Raw genomic sequence first — 18,186 nt, forward strand, 5'->3', positions numbered from 1 at the left:
TGCTCTATAAGAAATTTGTGGAAATTCAAATTACTAATTTAAGGACAAATTCTGCATCTTTGTATAAATAAATAGGCTTATTGCTGATTATAAGTTTCCAGATTATTCTACACTTTATTTTTACAAAATATGTGTGGCATAAAATAAATTTATAATGGAGTATATCCAATACACAGTACATGCTCAAAGAGGACTATATTTATAGCTGTATATTTCTTAATAAATAACAAAATAATAAAAGTATATAGAACATTATGATAAGCAGTTTTTTGCTTTACTCATGGTTTCATTTAGTGTCTCTATTCTTATTTTTTCTTCCATGCTGTCCCCAGTTTCAAATTATCCCAATTATGGGATTTTAAGTATATTCATAAATTAAAATATTTTGGGGACAAAAAGAGTGAATATAATTAAAACAAAAATTGTCAACCAGTAATTCAAAGAAAAATAAAATACTGTGTTTTTGACAAATTATAGTAAAACTAATTATTTTCAAAAATACAGCAAACATCTACTTTTTATTAGGAACACAAGAGAAAGATAATGAGAAAACACAAATGTCTTACTTTATACAAGAGTTTTTACTTTTTTTTTCTTTAAGATTTTATTTATTTATTCAACAGAGAGAGACAAAGCAAAAGAGGGAACACAAGCAGGGGGAGTGGGAGAGGGAGAAGCAGGCTTCCCGCTGAGCAGGGAGCCCGATGCAGGACTTGATCCCAGGACCCTGGGATCATGACCTGAGCCGAAGGCAGATGCTTAACGACTGAGCCACCCAGGCACCCAAGAGTTTTACTTTTTAAAAGGTAACTATAGGAAGCTGATGTAAGAGTTTTAAGTATACTGTCTTGTTGATTGTATACTTAAGTGATTTTTAAGTTTCCTAATTCTTCCCTGTATCTTCAAGATCTGATTCTACTATTGCTAGTGGTCAAATACTGACCACTAGCATTAACACTAGAAGAGGATGTATATTAAGGACAACAAAACATAATAGCCTAATTCATATAACTAAAAGTAACTTATTGTTCTGATTCCTAAGGAGTTCTCTTTTGAGGTCATATAAATCTCTGACAAGGAAGCTAAGAGGCAGTGAAGAAATAAACCAAACCACTAGTATTATTAGTTGCTGGAATAACTTGGCAAATTAGTGAAAAATGGGATTTAAAAATACTCCCAACGGGAGAAGCCAAATTTTCTGTAGGTCAGGATAAATTGTCTTTTAACAAGTAAGTTAATCAGGTTTTCACAACTGAACTATGAGTGAAAAAAAAAAAATCAACATCATTAATCTCCTTTCCATAATTTCTTTGTAACACTTTGCTGACACTTCACTTCTTATATAACTTGTATTACACTTATTTATCTACATGTTCCATCTCATACATAAATGTTATGTTCTATTCAAGTATACAGATACATGCTTTCCTCTCTCACTCTGTATCACTAGAGTTTATTTGGAAGAGGATTTGAAAAATATATTGGACTCAAGATTTCAAAAAGAAATCATCACCCTGGTTTATGGTTTTTTTTTAAAAGAAGAGTTACTATCCTATTAAAGATTTTAATTAATTAATTAATTAATTAATTAGACAGAGAGATAGCAAGAGAGGGAACACAAGCAGGGGCAGTGGGAAAGAGAGAAGCAGGCTTCCCGCTGAGCAGGAAGCCCGATGCGGGGCTCGATCCCAAGACCCTGGGATCATGACCCGAGCCGAAGGCAGATGCTCAATGACTGAGCCACCCAGGCGACCCTCCCTGGTTTATGTTGAGGATAACCTTGGATTTTCCTAATTGCTAGGACAACAAAGAAATTTAGATGTGAGTCACAGAAGTTATGAATTGTTACAACTGAACTTATAAATAACTAGAATTATAATTTAACCTGTATTCTTAGCCAGGAAACATTGTATGGCAAACCCCACATATAATACTGTTAATTCTTTTGGAATTATGGAATTATTGATTAGTTCTTATTATTGCGGGCACTTCTTTTCAATGAAGCAATTTTACAACTTTAATAATGGGAGAGCATTCATAGCAAACTCTTCAAATTTTAGCCCTTTATAAATCAATGGAATTTACAATGTTATCATTGACAACCTCCAAAACTCTTTTAGTTTAGAAATATCCACGGCAAGATACTTGGCTAGCTGTGGAGAACAAAATTACTAACGACAAAGCCGCTAAATGAACACACAAAGATAAATTATACAGCCTAGATTACATCCAATAAAATGAATTCAGACTTCCTTTGGCAAAGCAATTGGTTCAGTCAACATGCTTCTTTTCTCCTTTGTAGTGTTTCTATTTAGTGTTTGTGGTTTAAATCAAGGAATTGATTTCCCCCCAAATCTTATTCAAGGTCAAATTAAACAGATGTGATAGGAGTTGAAGTTTGTTACTCGGAGGATAGATAAGATCAATAACATTGATTTTACCATTGCACAGTAATCTGTTTTATTAAGAGGAGTTTAAAACAATGTTTCTATTTGCATTTTTGTTTCAAATGCCTAGCACTGAAAAGCATTCGTTGAATTTAACCTAGCTTTTAGGGATGAGGGCAGTAACAACACCTTCTTCTGGTTTCACAATATTTGCTTAATTTTTCAGAACTTTAATGGCAAAGTAAATCCATTTAATTTGACAAATCTATACACGTATCCAGGTCATTGAATAAAGGCTGTAAGGGCAAGGCAAATTTTTAATTGATTATTGTGGTGGCTTGACATAGGGCTTCAGGATACCCTTCCTATTGAATGATTTAATGACATTAATCCATCAGGCTCTTTCACACATAGGTTTATACAAATGTATACCTATTGTTTAGCAAAAACAGTCTGTAACTTGGAAAAGTGAGGAAAATATCAACAGCGGTATTTGTAGGTGATAACTGAGGATCAGGAACAGACTGAGCTCACTTGTAGCAGCTCAGCATAATAACCCTCAATCCTGTGCCAGTTTGGTCAGGTTATAATCCTCTGCAGGGAATATTTCTACCTGCATGCTTGTCCCAGCAAGACCCAGAATCTTCCAGGACTTGGCACTTCAGCCCCTGCTGTTACTGCCAGAGACTTTTAATACACTGCACATTAACTTCCTGTGTTACATTGTTTCCAACTTCAGCATTATTTCTCTTAAAATAGTGGTTTGGGGCTACCTATTAAGGATGTGGAATAGTTTCTCAATTTATTCAAGTCATCTGGCATATATTTTCTAATGTTTCAGAATTTCAAACTATATAATCAAATGAAGTATGGGGCAAAATATCCTTAATGTCTGGAACCCTGGCCACGTAAAAACAACTCCTAATGGGATTATTGTTTATCCCCTGAAGTTTTCCATACATCAGGTACATTATTATCATTTCCCTGAAACACTAGGAAAGATCTCAAATTTTTAAGAGAAAATAATACTCTCCCAGATTTATTGAGTGCTTGTATTATTATTTTTTTTTATTAAATCCTTTCAATAAACTTTGAAAACTAAGGCCAGAATCGGTTAAGGAGCATGCTTAAGGTCACACATAATATTGAAGCACCTGGCCTAATATTTGGAAATTACCAGGCCGTTTTTATACCAGTGCAAAACTGACTGGTTTGACTTTCCATGTTTCACATGGCTAAGGAGATTTGAATTCTAAAAGATTTATGCTGTCTATATCTCAAAAGATAAAAGTGTTTTTATTCCCCCCTTAAAGGAATACGTTTTTGGAGCTGATTTATTAATTTTCTCGAAGAATTGATTAGTTCAGTTATGCCCTGACATGTTTTCGTTTATATTTCTCACAGGGCACGTATAATATGCCAACTCCCTGGTTCTTTGTCTTCCCCTCTAGCAAATCGTTTGCCTTGTTATTACACTATTTGTAACCACGGTGAGAAACTGATGATTTTTCTACTTATCATAACACTCATCCTATCCCAAGGCTCTCTCTTGGAAGTAAATGGCTTATTCATCTAACCATTAAAAGATGTAATAAGTTTGGCCTCAGTATTTTTGATATAGTATTTTCTAGGGGAAATGAAAGGCAGATCATAGAAGGCTAGAGCCCAATTAAACTCGATTGGCAGACTTGATAGCCTACGGGTACATAGGAGGTCATGGATGACCTGCACTGCTAGGACTTCATCTACTGTCATTATTGATCAGCCAGGCCCAGAGCAAGCATTCCTTTCACAGCCTCACTAGCTTAATAAAAGGAGGGAGGGCTACTGTAAAACTGAAAGTGGGTACCACATAGAAATATTTCTACAGAATTTATAGATCCCAGGTACAAGACTCCGGCACAGTTACAACTTTATCAGCGGCTGACATTCAAAACAAACAAATCTTACTCTTGAGGACAGGTGTGACAAACATCAAAATGCTTCATTTCATGGAGCAAGTGAAGCCTGAGCCAATCCCCTGCATGGTTGACCACAGGATTTACTGTTCTCATTCTAAAGCCCTTACTTTTTGGGTCCTACTTGGCCCACATTGACCCGCACACAGATGACTTTTCTTGTCTGCATGCCAACAGAGCAAGAGGCCTCCCCATTCCAAGTTGTGGTTGTGTTGAAGGATGATACTGAAGTGTCCTCGATGCACTGGCCCCAGGGACCAGTTTGCCAGTGGTACACAGTACAAGGATGCTCATTACAGCTGCGCACCTCTTGCAAAGCACTGCTATTTGGACATTGAGCTCCACCTGTAAAAATGGACAACATAAGAGGGTTAGATATGGTGCCAACAGGAAACTTACCATTCTTTGCTCTTTGGAATTAACAATAACAATGATACCTGCCATGTGGTAGCACATACCATGTGACCAGCACAGTGCTAGGAAGGCAAATTACATATTTATCTTATATCTTTTGGCACCTTCCGGCTTAAAATTTAAGCTATGTAGTATGCATATTTGTTTTGGGGGACTATGGAGGACCTCAAAGACAGAGGCCATTATCCTCCAAAGAAGTAGACAATGAGGTACAAATGGAGCCTAGGGATTGCTCACTAATGGAAACACGGGGATTGAGATTCTGTGGATGGAGAAAACCCAGTGTGTTTTCAAATGTTAGCCCCCAAATTGAAAATCTTAAATACATGGTTTGAAGTAAGGCATATTTTAATGTATCAAGCTTTAGGGTGATTAGAAACAGGGGTTTAAAATCAACTGATGCTGTCTGATCTTCCACAGTGCTACTGGAAAAGCCATGTAATAATGATAATACCATGTTTCTTCCAATCTAGGATGTCATTGGCTGTTAAGATATATTATCATTTTGTGTGTCAAAGAAAGAGCAATGGCTACAAGTTAAACTGTGATACACTGCTTCCTTATCAATCATAATTTTTACTGTATGCTTACTGAAATAGATTTGTAGGATTTATTTACATGGTTTTAAAAAAATATATCACTCAATTGCACACATTAAAAGGGAAGACATTCCTAAATGTCCTTTACATTCAGAGTCTGAATCTTCTGAGCCACTTTTAACCCACACTCATCAAAGTTTGCCCTCCTATACAGAGTCATCCCTCTGGTATCAAAAGTGTTGTGGGCGCCTGGGTGGCTCAGTTGGTTAAGCGACTGCCTTCGGCTCAGGTCATGATCCTGGAGTCCTGGGATCAAGTCCCGCATCGGGCTCCCTGCTCGGCAGGGAGTCTGCTTCTCCCTCTGACCCTCCTCCCCCTCATGCTCTCTGTCTCTCATTCTCTGTCTCTCAGATAAATAAATAAAATCTTAAAAAAAAAAAAAGTGTTGATGATGCAGCATTTTTTTTTTTTTTTTTAATGCTCCCTATTGTCTCTGGGGCTTTCTTCCAGGATACTGGTACCCATGTCTAAGTTTTGATGCTGGTGCATTCTTAATTGCACCAGAAGATGTCAACAAAAGACTTCAGCAAGCAACTGAGGACTGTTTCTTAGCTGGTTTTGTTTATTTTTGGCAGAAATATCATGGACTCGCTATTGCCACCAGGAACAGGTACTAGCAATGGCAGCGAAGTTATTGCTATCTGGCTGCCGTGGCTTTAAGACGCATCTATTGTAAGATGCAATAACTACAGAGAAGGTAAAAGGGACGTGTCTTTTAATCAATAGAATATGGTGTGAAGTTGTCATTATGGAACCATTTTTTATGTGCTAGCCCTTATAAGTACTTTGTAGGGGGGACCTCGTTTTACACCCCAAACTGCCTTACAAGTTAAAAATGATAAAGTGGATGAGCCAATACAACTTAGATGATGTAATGGTAATAGCTCAGAATTTATGGAGCCCAGTTTCTTACCACTATGCTATTTATAATGCCAATTACAAAAATAAAAAGCTTTATATTGTTTAAAACTGAGTAGGAGGAATTTATAGTTTATTTTATTGATAATTTAATCTATTTGAATTTATGTAGCCTTTGGATTTAATCTGTTTGAACCTAGTAGCCTTTTGAATTTAAGAACAGAAAATACTTGGTTGTTGGGGCACCTGCGTGCCTGTCAGTTGGGTGCCTGACTCTTGATTCTGGCTCAGGTCATGATCTCAGGGTCCATGATCTTGGAGCCCCGAGTCAGCCTCCATGCTCATCAGGGAGTCTGCCTGAGGGTTCTTTCTCTCTCCCTCTGCCCCTCCCTCTACTTTCTCTCTCTCTCAAATAAATAAAATCTAAAAGAAAAAAAAAAAAGAAAAAAAGAAAATACCTGGTTGTTAAATAAGAAAAGGTGATTCAATAGCTAGTGATCCTCACATGGAAGATGGTCCCAAAATTTGAGATATGGGTAAAAGTCATAAACAAAACCATACCCTGAGATGATCTTTATTTATCGCTTCACTTATGATTAAGTACATCCCTCTAATTCAGCAAATAAATTGGTAGGCAGTGTCTATGAGAATTTAACTGCAATTCAGAATCATTTATACAGTGTTGAACATGGGATCAACATCAGAATAACCTGCATTAAGCAGCATTTCATTAAAGTCCCCTGCTTCATGATGGTGCAAACATCTGTCACAGATGATAGCCTGCCTTCCATCACACAGCTCAGTGACCCTGGCAGCCTCTGAAAAGTTTAGGATTTGACTAGGAATGGATTCTAAAGCATACTAATTGGATCGGGGAGAAGTAAATGAGCACTCTTATAACCCATTCCCTGAGGCTCTAAGATTCATCCAATCTTATCTCTAAGACAAACACCTAATTACAGACATTAAATATATACATTTTATGTAACCATTTTAACCATACCTTTATATTTAATAGTAAAATGATTGGTCTTTTACGAAAAAAGCATTTATTTACCTCATTTTCACTGTGGGCGTATGTATACTGTTTAAACTGTGATTCTAAAACTCTTGAATTTTATTTTTTTATTTATTTTTTAAAGATTTTATTTATTCATTTATTTGAGAGAGTGAGAGAGAGAGCACATGAGAGGGGGGAATGTCAGAGGGAGAAGCAGACTCCCTGCCGAGCAGGGAGCCCGATGTGGGACTCGATCCCGGGACTCCAGGATCATGACCTGAGCCGAAGGCAGTCACTTAACCAACTGAGCCACCCAGGCACCCTCTTGAATTGTTTTTGACGTTGGAATTGACTCGTTGGTTTTGGAAGATCTGGTAGGAGAAAAACTTCTACAACATCAGCGTAACGTGTCAAGGAACAGCAAGATGGCTGTTAAGTTTACAGACATAAAGGCTATTTATTTTCTTGCCCCAATCCACATTAAAGCCACATCAGCAGTTTTGGTCTGATGTCAAGATACTTGTGCAGATAAGCCCCAGTGTGGTCTTAATTATAACAACGATATGGCAATTTTGAAAGCATGGCTTGGGGTAATCAGTCATTGCAGCATCGTCCTGTTGTTTTGGGAATAATTTTACGGTAGAAAAATTGATAGATATAATATTGAATTTATTTATTATTTATGGGAAGATCTAATTCCAGACATGTGGGAATATTTCCATAGTACTGGGGAAATTATAAAATGTCCCCTATGACAAAATTAGTAATAAATGGTATTTTAAAAAAATCCTCAGACACATAAAAATATATGCTTCATACTAATGTGACTATATAGGCTTTCTATCATTCCATCAAGTGGAAAGACTTTATACTTTGATGAAATTCTACTGTATAGGGCACCTGGGTGGCTCAGTTGGTTAAGCGACTGCCTTCGGCTCAGGTCATGATCCTGGAGTCCCGGGATCGAGTCCCGCATCGGGCTCCCTGCTCAGCAGGGGGTCTGCTTCTCCCTCTGCCCTCTTCGCTCTCTGTCTCTCATTCTCTCTCTCTCAAATAAATAAATAAAATCTTAAAAAAAAAAAAGAAATTCTACTGTATAAATAAATGTCCCTGCTTATATAAAAATACCAACTATTATATGTGAAACTTCTCTTATAAAAATGAAAAAGTGACTTTTCCTTTCCACATCAAGCCTATAAAAGCTGTGTTAACATACATTTGAACAGAGCTGTGGTGTTTCTGATTCCGGCATTGAAGTTCTTATAATTTAAACGGCAGATTGAAAAGATAAAAGAACCTTTTTCAAAACATTAATTGGATACATTTATATTGAGTTCTATAGTATGCAATGTTTATGTCCAATACTCCAAGAGACAGATACCCACAGGGGTTAGAAATAGTTTTTGCTGCTCTGAAGGATCTTCTAAGGCAGTGAGGAAAAGTAGTAGGGTGGGCAAGCATACAAATGGGTATAATTTTAGGCAGAATACAGTAATCACATTAAAAGAGGTAGCATAATTGAGATTCAAAAGTTTAAGTTTCCATTAGTTTTGGGGCGACTGAAAAATGCCTCAGTAGGAGGCACTGAGGTGAGTTTCGAAGGAGTAGGATTTTGACAAGCAGCATTCTGGGAAGGGAGAGAAAAAGGGAACATTTTACTTAAGCAGAGGAACAAATAAAAGCTAAGGCATGCAGGCAGGTATGACGTTGGGAACTAGCAATATTGATGCAGTCCACCGGAGTACCAAGCTCACACAGAGAAGTAACAGGCAATAAGGAAAAGAAAGTGGACGGGCTCATGCTAAGGAGTGGCTATTAGCGTACTATGAATTACAGCTTTAAAATGCTTGTAATTTTGCCTGCTTATTGCAGCCCGGATCCCTTTGACAGCAGACCACCCCTGGGCAAAAAGCACATGGGCAATGGCATGATTTCGGGGAACGGAAGGGAAGAATGTTAGCCACACAGAACCTCAGAAGATCCTGCTGTAGCACACCATCCTTAATCCCCGCCTCCCCCCCCACCCCTGCCTTTGTTTTCCCTGCAGAGAGAGGAAGAAGACATTCCACTGTGAAGTCCGCATAAATTTTGTGTGGTGGTTGTGGTTATGCAAGGACAGACTGAAACAGAACTCCTTTTTCAAAGTCAAGAATGGGAGGATAGGAAGTGACAGTACTTTTACTTGGAAGGCAGAATTCCGTGTGTATATACATAGATAGTGGATTCTGGATTCTTCAAATTCATCCAGGAATAAAAGTGCTCCTTGGCTTTTAGGATTAAAACCCTTTAGCTGTGAAAACCCAAAGTTAATTCCTCTCCTCAATGTTTTATACTTTAAAATATAATTTTTGAAGACTGCTAATTATTTGAGAAAAAATTGGCATAATTCTATTTCAGTTTGCATCTATTTCTGTATTTATAAAGCAGGTGTAAAGATGCACTAACATTTGGCTGATGAAGTTATAATATCAGGTCATTTTGAACTTTCAAAAAAAAATCCTCTCATTTCTTGCTCTGTAAGGATAATTAACTATGTAATGAAGTTGTTATTATACTCAGTGGAAAACATTTTGAAAATCATTTTTTCTTTTTAAACATGGTTTCAAAAAATTCATAAGGCTTTAAATCTAACACCAATTTTTAAATTTCTTATTCAAATTCAACATACTAGGTTTTATATTAAATTTATGCCAGGCTGAAGTGTTAAAGATTGCTACCTTCCAGATCTTCCCAACACAATTTTTTTTTTTTTCAGGGCAAATAACATCTGCACCTTTATCCCCACACTGGGTGGTTAGGCCTGAGACACTAACGAATCATTCTATAAAACCCAAAGGAAACAAGGGGCAAGTGCAAGTCCAGGGAATAGGTCAAGGTCACACAGAAAGGTCACTGTTACGAAAATGCTCCTGGTCATACACTTCAGCCACCACTTTGCTGCCAGCAAACCAGCACGTGTTGAGGGCCTGGATGGTCTTGTGAGTCTCAGAGGCTATGGAAAACTGCACAAAAATCTTGATATGAATTCTGCATCCTCCTCCTCGAATAATTTTAAAGTAGCTTTTGGGACCCACGCTAGAGTTTACCCAAAACAAGGAAGATTTTTACCTGGAGGTATCATACAATGTTAAAAAGTGAAATACCAATTTTATATAACTACACACACACACACACACACTTTTGTTTTTTTAAGTTGAAAAGAAATATTTTTACTTTCTTCAGTATATTAACTATCTCTAGTTGCTACCATTTGTATTTGCTTTCCAAATGACATTTGGATAAGAATCATTTTGTGATAACTTTTGTGTATTGCTAATAATAGGTTATAAAGTGTTCCTCAGACTGCATGAAAAGCAATTATATTCAAATTGTTTTTATCAATTTTTTATGTTTTAATTTTGAACCAAGCTCAAAATTACAAGAAAACTGGAAGTATATTATCAATATTTTCCTCCCTGGATCATTTGGACAAAGTTGTTGAAATGATGCCCCACTACCCTAAATACTTAAGTGTTTATTTCCTATAGTCAAGGGCATTTTGCTACACATAAACGCATTCAATATTCAAGATCAGGAAATTAGGAAACAAACAATGATACATTATTACCATCTAATCCTCATACCTATTCAAATTTTCCAACTGTCCCAAAATAATCTTTTTATAGTGAAAGACTCTAGTTCAGAATCAGGTGTTGCATTTAAACATCATGTTTTGGTAATCTCCTTCAATCTGGAATAGTTCCTCAATCTTTCCTTAATTTTCATGATTAAGTGCTCCTTGGCTCTTTGGGATATTAAAGACCAGTTACTATTTTTCAATGTTTTTCAATTAGGATGTTTCCTCATGATTACATTCTACAATATGCATCTTTGACAGGGATGTCACTGACTTGATGCCAGTTTATCATTGCATCACACCAGGAACACATAATTTTTATTTGCTCCATTACCAACAATTTAAATTTTGATCCTTGGATTAAGGTGGTGTCTGTCTAACTTCTCCATGAGAGAGATACTCGAGACTAAATAAAACGCTCTTGGTTAGATGTTCAATTAATACATCTATTTATATCAAATATGGATCCATGGTTTCCTATTTTATGTAATGGGTTATAATCTGTCATTAATATTATTTTGGCATTTTTATTGTGGGCTCTGATAACCCACTCTGAACCACTGAAGCCCCCCCACCTGCTGAGACAGATGCTCAACTGCTTGACTCCACCTAATGACTTTTTAGATAAAATCGTTCAGGAGCAGAGAGCAAGAGCCTAGAAAGAAAGGGAAGGGAAGGAAAGGGAAAGGAAGAGAAAGAACTATAGTATGGGGAAGAGGATGTGTTATCTGTATCCTATCATTTGTGTAGTAGGAACAAAAAAATAATCGATAAAAGTCATAACATTTCAAAAATGGAGAAGCTTGGTTTATCTCCTGAATTGGGGGCATAGAGAATATTCCTCTATCATATATCTATGATGTAGACAGACAGATGGAGACACACACATGGCAGACACCCATACCATAAGAAGACTAAGTAAATCAGGGGTAAGACCAGGAGCTAGCACTCCTCTTTCTCCAGCACACTAGGATTATATTTTCCCCACCCCACGCCATGACTGAAGTCAGGTTCAACTTCAAGCCATAAGTGTATGATTTGCTTTGCCAACGAAATGTCAGTAGAAAGGACATAAGTCACTCCTGTATGGAAGAGCTTAATGCTGAGGCTTTGAAATCAGCAGACAGACCCTCCAACTACCTTCTTCCACTGGCATTGGGGGGTAGGTCTTCGTATGGAGGGGCATGCTGAGACATTTCGCGGAGGGCAGACTGCCTTGGAAAGTTACCCAACACCATGGCAAAATTCCCATAAGGAAGGAATAAATTTCCCTTTAAGATTTTGAGCTTCTGAGCTATTCTTATTAATACAAGAGGCTATATAATCTTCAGTATAATGTTCAACAGTGAAGTTATGACTGAGATAAATAAAAGTTAATCTTTTATTTTGTGAAGCAGCATTGATTTTGTAAGTCCAGATTAATACTTTGCACATGGGTTTGTAACTTACTTCACCAGAAAACTGTATGTCTAAACACTCAATATGTAATTTTAATAATGTGACCTTTTCCCTTAAGGTTATCACAGTAATTTCCTGATTTAGAAAATTTAGAACATGTTCGACACATACAAAACATTAATTCTTGGGGAAAAATAGAAAGACCTACTTTTGTGTAGAATTATAAAGTGTTATCTAATCAGCAGGGAAGCAAATTTTAAAACTTCCTGCAAACAAAGTTTTTAAGTAATTTTAAAAATAGCTCAAAATTGGGAGACTTATTTTGTGAAAGATAAAATGTTCCAGTGTCCAGCAAATTAATAGGTACTAAATAGTGTTTGAAGGGCAGATTCCTCTTTAAGTATCTCATATAATTATACCAGTTTTTGTAACTGTTATTAACAGAGACAAGCAGCATCGGATTCTCCCCTGACAGCTTCCTGTACGGTTTCCCTTTAAAATTATGTTTTGAATTCATGCCTTTATGATTTACCATATAAACATCTATAATTTTCCAGCACGGCCTGCTTATGATGCAGCTACTAGACTTAATTAAAAATTATCGAAGTCTCACCCTTTCAAACTAAGTGGATGATACATATCAAAGAGCAATCATAAATTTCTGCCTTTAAAGCATTTCATGACCTTTCAGTGTGAAGCATCATGTCTATAGAAATAATGATCTGGTGAGTTCTGCAAGCATGGCAAAATCTCTGCCATGTGACTCACGGGGCGAAAAGTCACGCATTACTAGTCACACAGCAAGTGTCTGCAGAGTATAATAGATTTATAGGAAGCAGGGTGACCACAGATCTAATTTTAATGAAGTCCAAGACATAATCTGAGCTGATAGAGTTTGAAGTCTGAATATAATCCATACAAGGTTAGAGTTATTGTTTGATAAGATGAGGAATGTAACTTTCTAAAAGGTTCTATCTTTTTTATTTGGTTCCAGGATACACTTTTTTGGGGGTAGCAAATGGTTAAATTTATAAGGTGACTGGAAAAAGGTTTATAGACACTTTAAAGAAAATTCTAAATTTTTCTATAGGTTGACTATGTCAAGTTTGCTAAATTTTTCTCTCTGTCTTCAGACCAAGAGGGTTACATTTTTGCATAGCTATTATATTCACAGATAGCAAGTTTGACCAAATAAAAATGCTATCAGGTTTCTATCACTAAAATGTTTCATAAATAGAAAAATAAAACTGGCGGCTTAAAAACTCCTCCACAATGTCTTATTTGGGGATATACACAAAGAAACACATGCATTTTACAAAAATCATTAGTTATTCGTGCTAAATGTGAATGAGAAGTCATTCAGCTTGATAATGTTTAAATAATATACATCTATACTCTTGAGAAAGAACATTAAGTGATAGAACTTGATGACTTCTCTGTTTTTCTTATTCCTGTGTTATCCTCAAGAATGACAAGATTATGTATGACATCATATCACTGAGTCACACAGAGGCCTAATTAGCATTTGGATGTAAGCTTGAGAGATAATTACCAAGAGCCTTATATTTCTCGACAATAAAGTTTACAAAAGTGAGGTATGACTATATGGCAAAGCATGGTTTATTCCCCCACTAGGATGAGGTAGGTGATTAAGGAGCAGTATACTTGAAAAATGAACACAACCTACATATGAGACTTTCGGATCTCAGAGCCTATGTTCAGAAACACAAATGGCAGAAAATCCATGTAATTTTCAGTCAAGTAATAGTCATGCTGGTGTTGCTTTAAAAACAAAACAAAACACTTTTATTATTGAACATATATGCCTATTTATGAGAAGGCAGAATGTGATTTCAAAGGGAAAAACTGACTACTGCAATAGTGAAAAAACAATCACACCTGACATCTGGAATTTTGGGAGTCATTTTCATACTGTTTCACAGGTTTAGCATTCAAACTGGAAAGCAATTCTTAGGAGAGAGGAAAGGCAAAGTAAGTTTACTTTTAAAAGTGTTTCCTCTTTTATTAAAGATCTATTTTCAAGGTTAATTTTGGGGACCAGAAGTTGCTCCATAGGTCAACAGACATTAAATTTCCTTGGATTGCTGGGATTCTGGGAGTAGATTTTTTGTACAGCATCACCTTAACCCCAGAAGACCAGAAAGGAAGGAAAAAAAAAAAAAAAAAAAAAAGCCTGCCAACATCTGAAAGGAATCTAAATCCCCTTCTGAAGCTGGTGACTAATCTTACCTTCCTCACCGGCATAGGCCAGAATGGACCGTGCCCGGATCTGTTTCCCTTCTGTGGTTTTCCCTGAGCAGGTGTGTGAGCAGGAGGACCACGCAGACCACATGCTGAGCACACAGTCCTTTGGGCACGGGGCGTAACAGGCAACAGGGATGGGGAAGATGGCATCTCTGCACAGCTGTCTGTCAACTTCTTCTCCTGGGGAAGACATCATCACGAACAATCCATCATTTTTAAATAAATGTAGAATGAGCGATTGTAACCAGATGGGCACCAAAATACATTAGGTTATTTTGTTCTTAGTTAAAAACAAAGCTAAAACAAAGCCCACTACAGCCAGATGTTAAAAGAACATGAGGAATAAATATGTATCCTTAAGTGAAGCTTCTTTTATTATCAGAAGCTTAGGTGTGTAGATCAAGCACAGTGCTGAAAGTATTTTTTACTATAGATAGTTGCCCAGTTAGTGACTTTTATATTTATAATATTAACCTTGCAATAAGGAGCATCAATGAATTATGTTCCCCTTTTTATTGCATTATTGGAAATGTTTCATTTACATCATCTTTTACAAATAACACCTCTATCCATAGCATGCACTGTATGTTTTCATGAACCAACTCAGGTATCTCTGCAAACTCCCTGTGTCTCCCAGAGAATTTATTTTTGTATGACTGGCAACCTTTTTTCTTTCACAAACAATTACTCTGTTCGTTGGAAATAGCCAAGATATGTAAATGATAGGCTAACAATATAAAACTACTGTTTAAGGGGTCCCACTGGGAGAGGGGGAGAAAAATGACAAGGTAAGCAAATGGCAGAAGATGGTGTCACTCCAGCGCTTAAAACTCTTCAGTAGTTTCCTGTTGCTCTTAAGATAGAGATAAGAGTTCTTAAATGTTTACAAGACCTCAAACGACTTGGCTCTGGTTTCTCTTCCCAGCTTCATCTCAGTCCACTCCCTCCCTTGCCCAGAGAGCTCTAGAAATTGGCATTGCTTGAGTATTTGTTGAATGAATATGATGAGATTATACAAAAGTCCAATGAGCAAAAAAACGTCTTTGTGGTTAATAAATGCCAAAGATAACTAAAAGGATTACAAATAAATGACCAAAATAGAATATGAAATGAACTCTATGCTTTCGCTGGTTAATGTAGGGTGCCAATGACGTCAGTGTAACCGAGCAAAACAATACACACACAAGCAAAAGTTGATCTACTATTTTGCCACAAAACATGACCATAATTCTGCAAAAATATATCACAGATGTGTGCCTTGGGCCATTACACTTTCAGGTGAGAAAGAGTGACTAATTATGCTACTCTTCATTGCTATTAGAAAAACAACTCAGAAATGTTTTTCACTGACGGAAGGCTAGGAGCATTGTGTTAATGTCCTTTATTCATATATTTGAAAAACAAGACAGAAAATCAGAAGTCAATTGGAAATGCTCTAACAGGTTAATAGCTACTAGTCTGCAGGGCCTTAAATCATTAGACACAATCAGAAGTCAAGTGGAACATTAATAAGCCACCAGTTTGCAAGGCTTTATCTTTTTTTTTTTTTTTAAAGATTTTATTTATTTATTTGAGAGAGACAATGAGATAGAGAGAGCATGAGAGGGGATAGGGTCAGAGGGAGAAGCAGACTCCCCGCCGAGCAGGGAGCCCGATGCGGGACTCTATCCCAGGACTCCAGGATCATGACCTGAGCCAAAGGCAGTCGCTTAACCAACTGAGCCACCCAGGCGCCCAGTTTGCAAGGCTTTAAATGATTAGATTTGCTCTCTAGTCAGTAAGACTCACTGAAATGACAATGGACTCATCATTATATCATTCAATCTTTAGTTACTGTGATCTGTGGGATCTCTTTAATTCTGCTTTTATTGGCTTTAGGGTTTGGCTTACAACCCAGTAAAACAATATGAAGATAGATTGTAGAAGGTAGAGTACAAAAATCATTATAGTACAAGGTATTTAATATTTTACAATTTACATAATAATGATGACTCCTTTTCCTACTAAACTTTTTTCTGAGTGCAAGAGGGGACTTGCATACGTCTTATTTTCTTCATTGCTACTTTTAATGTTCTATCTACTCTCTTTCACTTTCGTTTCTAATGTCCTGTGAAAAGTAAGGCAAGTTTGCGGCTATAGCCTATAATCAACCAGGAATTACAGTTTTATTCCTTCTCATAGTTAATCATTTCTACTCAGAAAAATTTAATTTATTCTGCAGCAAATGAAAGTGTGCTACGTGGGTGCTATTATAAAATTGTTTTTCATAGCATAAGTGGCCTATTTCTCTTTCTTGTAGTGTAAAGTTAAGGGATGTACAATTTCAACCTTTCTTGCTTTAGGAGTTACTCTTTTTTTTTTTTTTTCAACCTGTGTCCCACACCTTATGTTAGCTCTTTTCATTCGTCTTGTTCTGCTTAGCCAGGCGTATTTTCCTGTAAACACCTTCCTTCTAGTGTACATCTTAACCCTCTGTGGAGCTATTAAAACCCACCTTGGATCCAACCTCTAAATTCCCTTAGATTTCAGCCCTTACTGCACTCCTCCCGACTTTGCCAGGTAAGCCCCTGCCCCTGATTGCTCCTGATTGCTCATCATTGTCTTGCATCCAAATAATGGCATTCTGTTCTAGCCACAGTGCTTTTTCCCCCTTTTCTCCTACACACTGATCTCATCACTGCCTCAGGGACTTGACATTCTCTCTTCATTTTGTTTAAAAATTTTAGATCTCATGACAGACTACTTTTCAATATTCAGGCTTCAGTTCAATTGTCTCCTTTCTAGAGGAGGCTTCATTGGCCATATACAATCTCACAGTAACTGCATTTTATTTTCATTATAGCTTTAATCACCACTGGAAACTATTTTAATGAACTGTTTACAAGTTTACCTTCTAACCCTACCACTAGATTAAAAACCCAATGAGGGCATGATCTTTATTTCTCTTGTTATTTTATATTTAAAGCCTAAAACAGTGCCTGGTACATAATACAGGCACTAAATAATAAATACAGATACTAAATAATCTTTTGCTAAATGAACAAATGAATTGATTAATTTTAACCCGTTGTATCAGGAAACAGAATGCTGGATTAGACAAATATGGATTTAAGTACAGTATTTCTTAAACTGCCATGCACTCAAGTGCTCTAGGACTTTGTTAATGTGTATTCAGTGGGCAGGCAGCGTAGGCACCCCCTGGAGTTTGCTAGAAATGCAGTCTCCCAGATCTCATCCACTAAATCATTATTCGCATTTTATAAAGATCCCCAGGTGATCTGTGTGCACATAAAAATCTGAGAAACATTGCTCTAGAATTTTTCTGCCTTTCTTCTCTTCTGTTTTGAATAGGACCAGACTGCTTCTTGAATGAGTAGCTACAGATTCATCTGGATTTCATACCTAACATCAGTCGTTTCTCTGTGGGACTTCCCTCTAGACTTCTCTTTAAACAGGGTATACTTAGATGAAAACATTCAATGAGTAGTTACTGATTGCCCATCTTTTGTCAAGCACTGTGCTATGAATATTGCATACATCATCTCAGCTAATTGTCACCACAACATTTTTTTTGAGGTATAATTGACGTATAACATTATATTAGTTTCAGGTGTACAATGTAATGCTTTGATATTTGTATATATTGTGAAATAATCATAATGAGTCTAATTAACATCTGTCTCCATATACA

The 18,186-nt window shown here is 36.7% G+C and overlaps 1 protein-coding gene across 5 annotated transcripts in view; it reads right to left on the reverse strand.

Moving 5' to 3' along the window:
• Positions 1–18,186, reverse strand: part of THSD7A (thrombospondin type 1 domain containing 7A) — a 441,557-nt gene that overhangs the window by 86,652 nt on the left and 336,719 nt on the right. For all 5 annotated transcript variants that reach the window (XM_035020648.1, XM_035020650.1, XM_035020649.1 and 2 more), the window contains 2 exons: positions 14,481–14,675; positions 4,456–4,690 (listed from right to left, as the gene is read on the reverse strand). In XM_035020648.1, coding sequence (XP_034876539.1) covers positions 4,456–4,690; positions 14,481–14,675 — 430 coding nt within the window. The remainder of the gene's footprint in view (positions 1–4,455; positions 4,691–14,480; positions 14,676–18,186) is intronic.

Source organism: Mirounga leonina, unplaced genomic scaffold (genome assembly GCF_011800145.1).
Source record: "Mirounga leonina isolate KUSES-001 unplaced genomic scaffold, KU_Mleo_1.0 Mir_174, whole genome shotgun sequence".
Taxonomy (NCBI): domain Eukaryota; kingdom Metazoa; phylum Chordata; class Mammalia; order Carnivora; family Phocidae; genus Mirounga; species Mirounga leonina.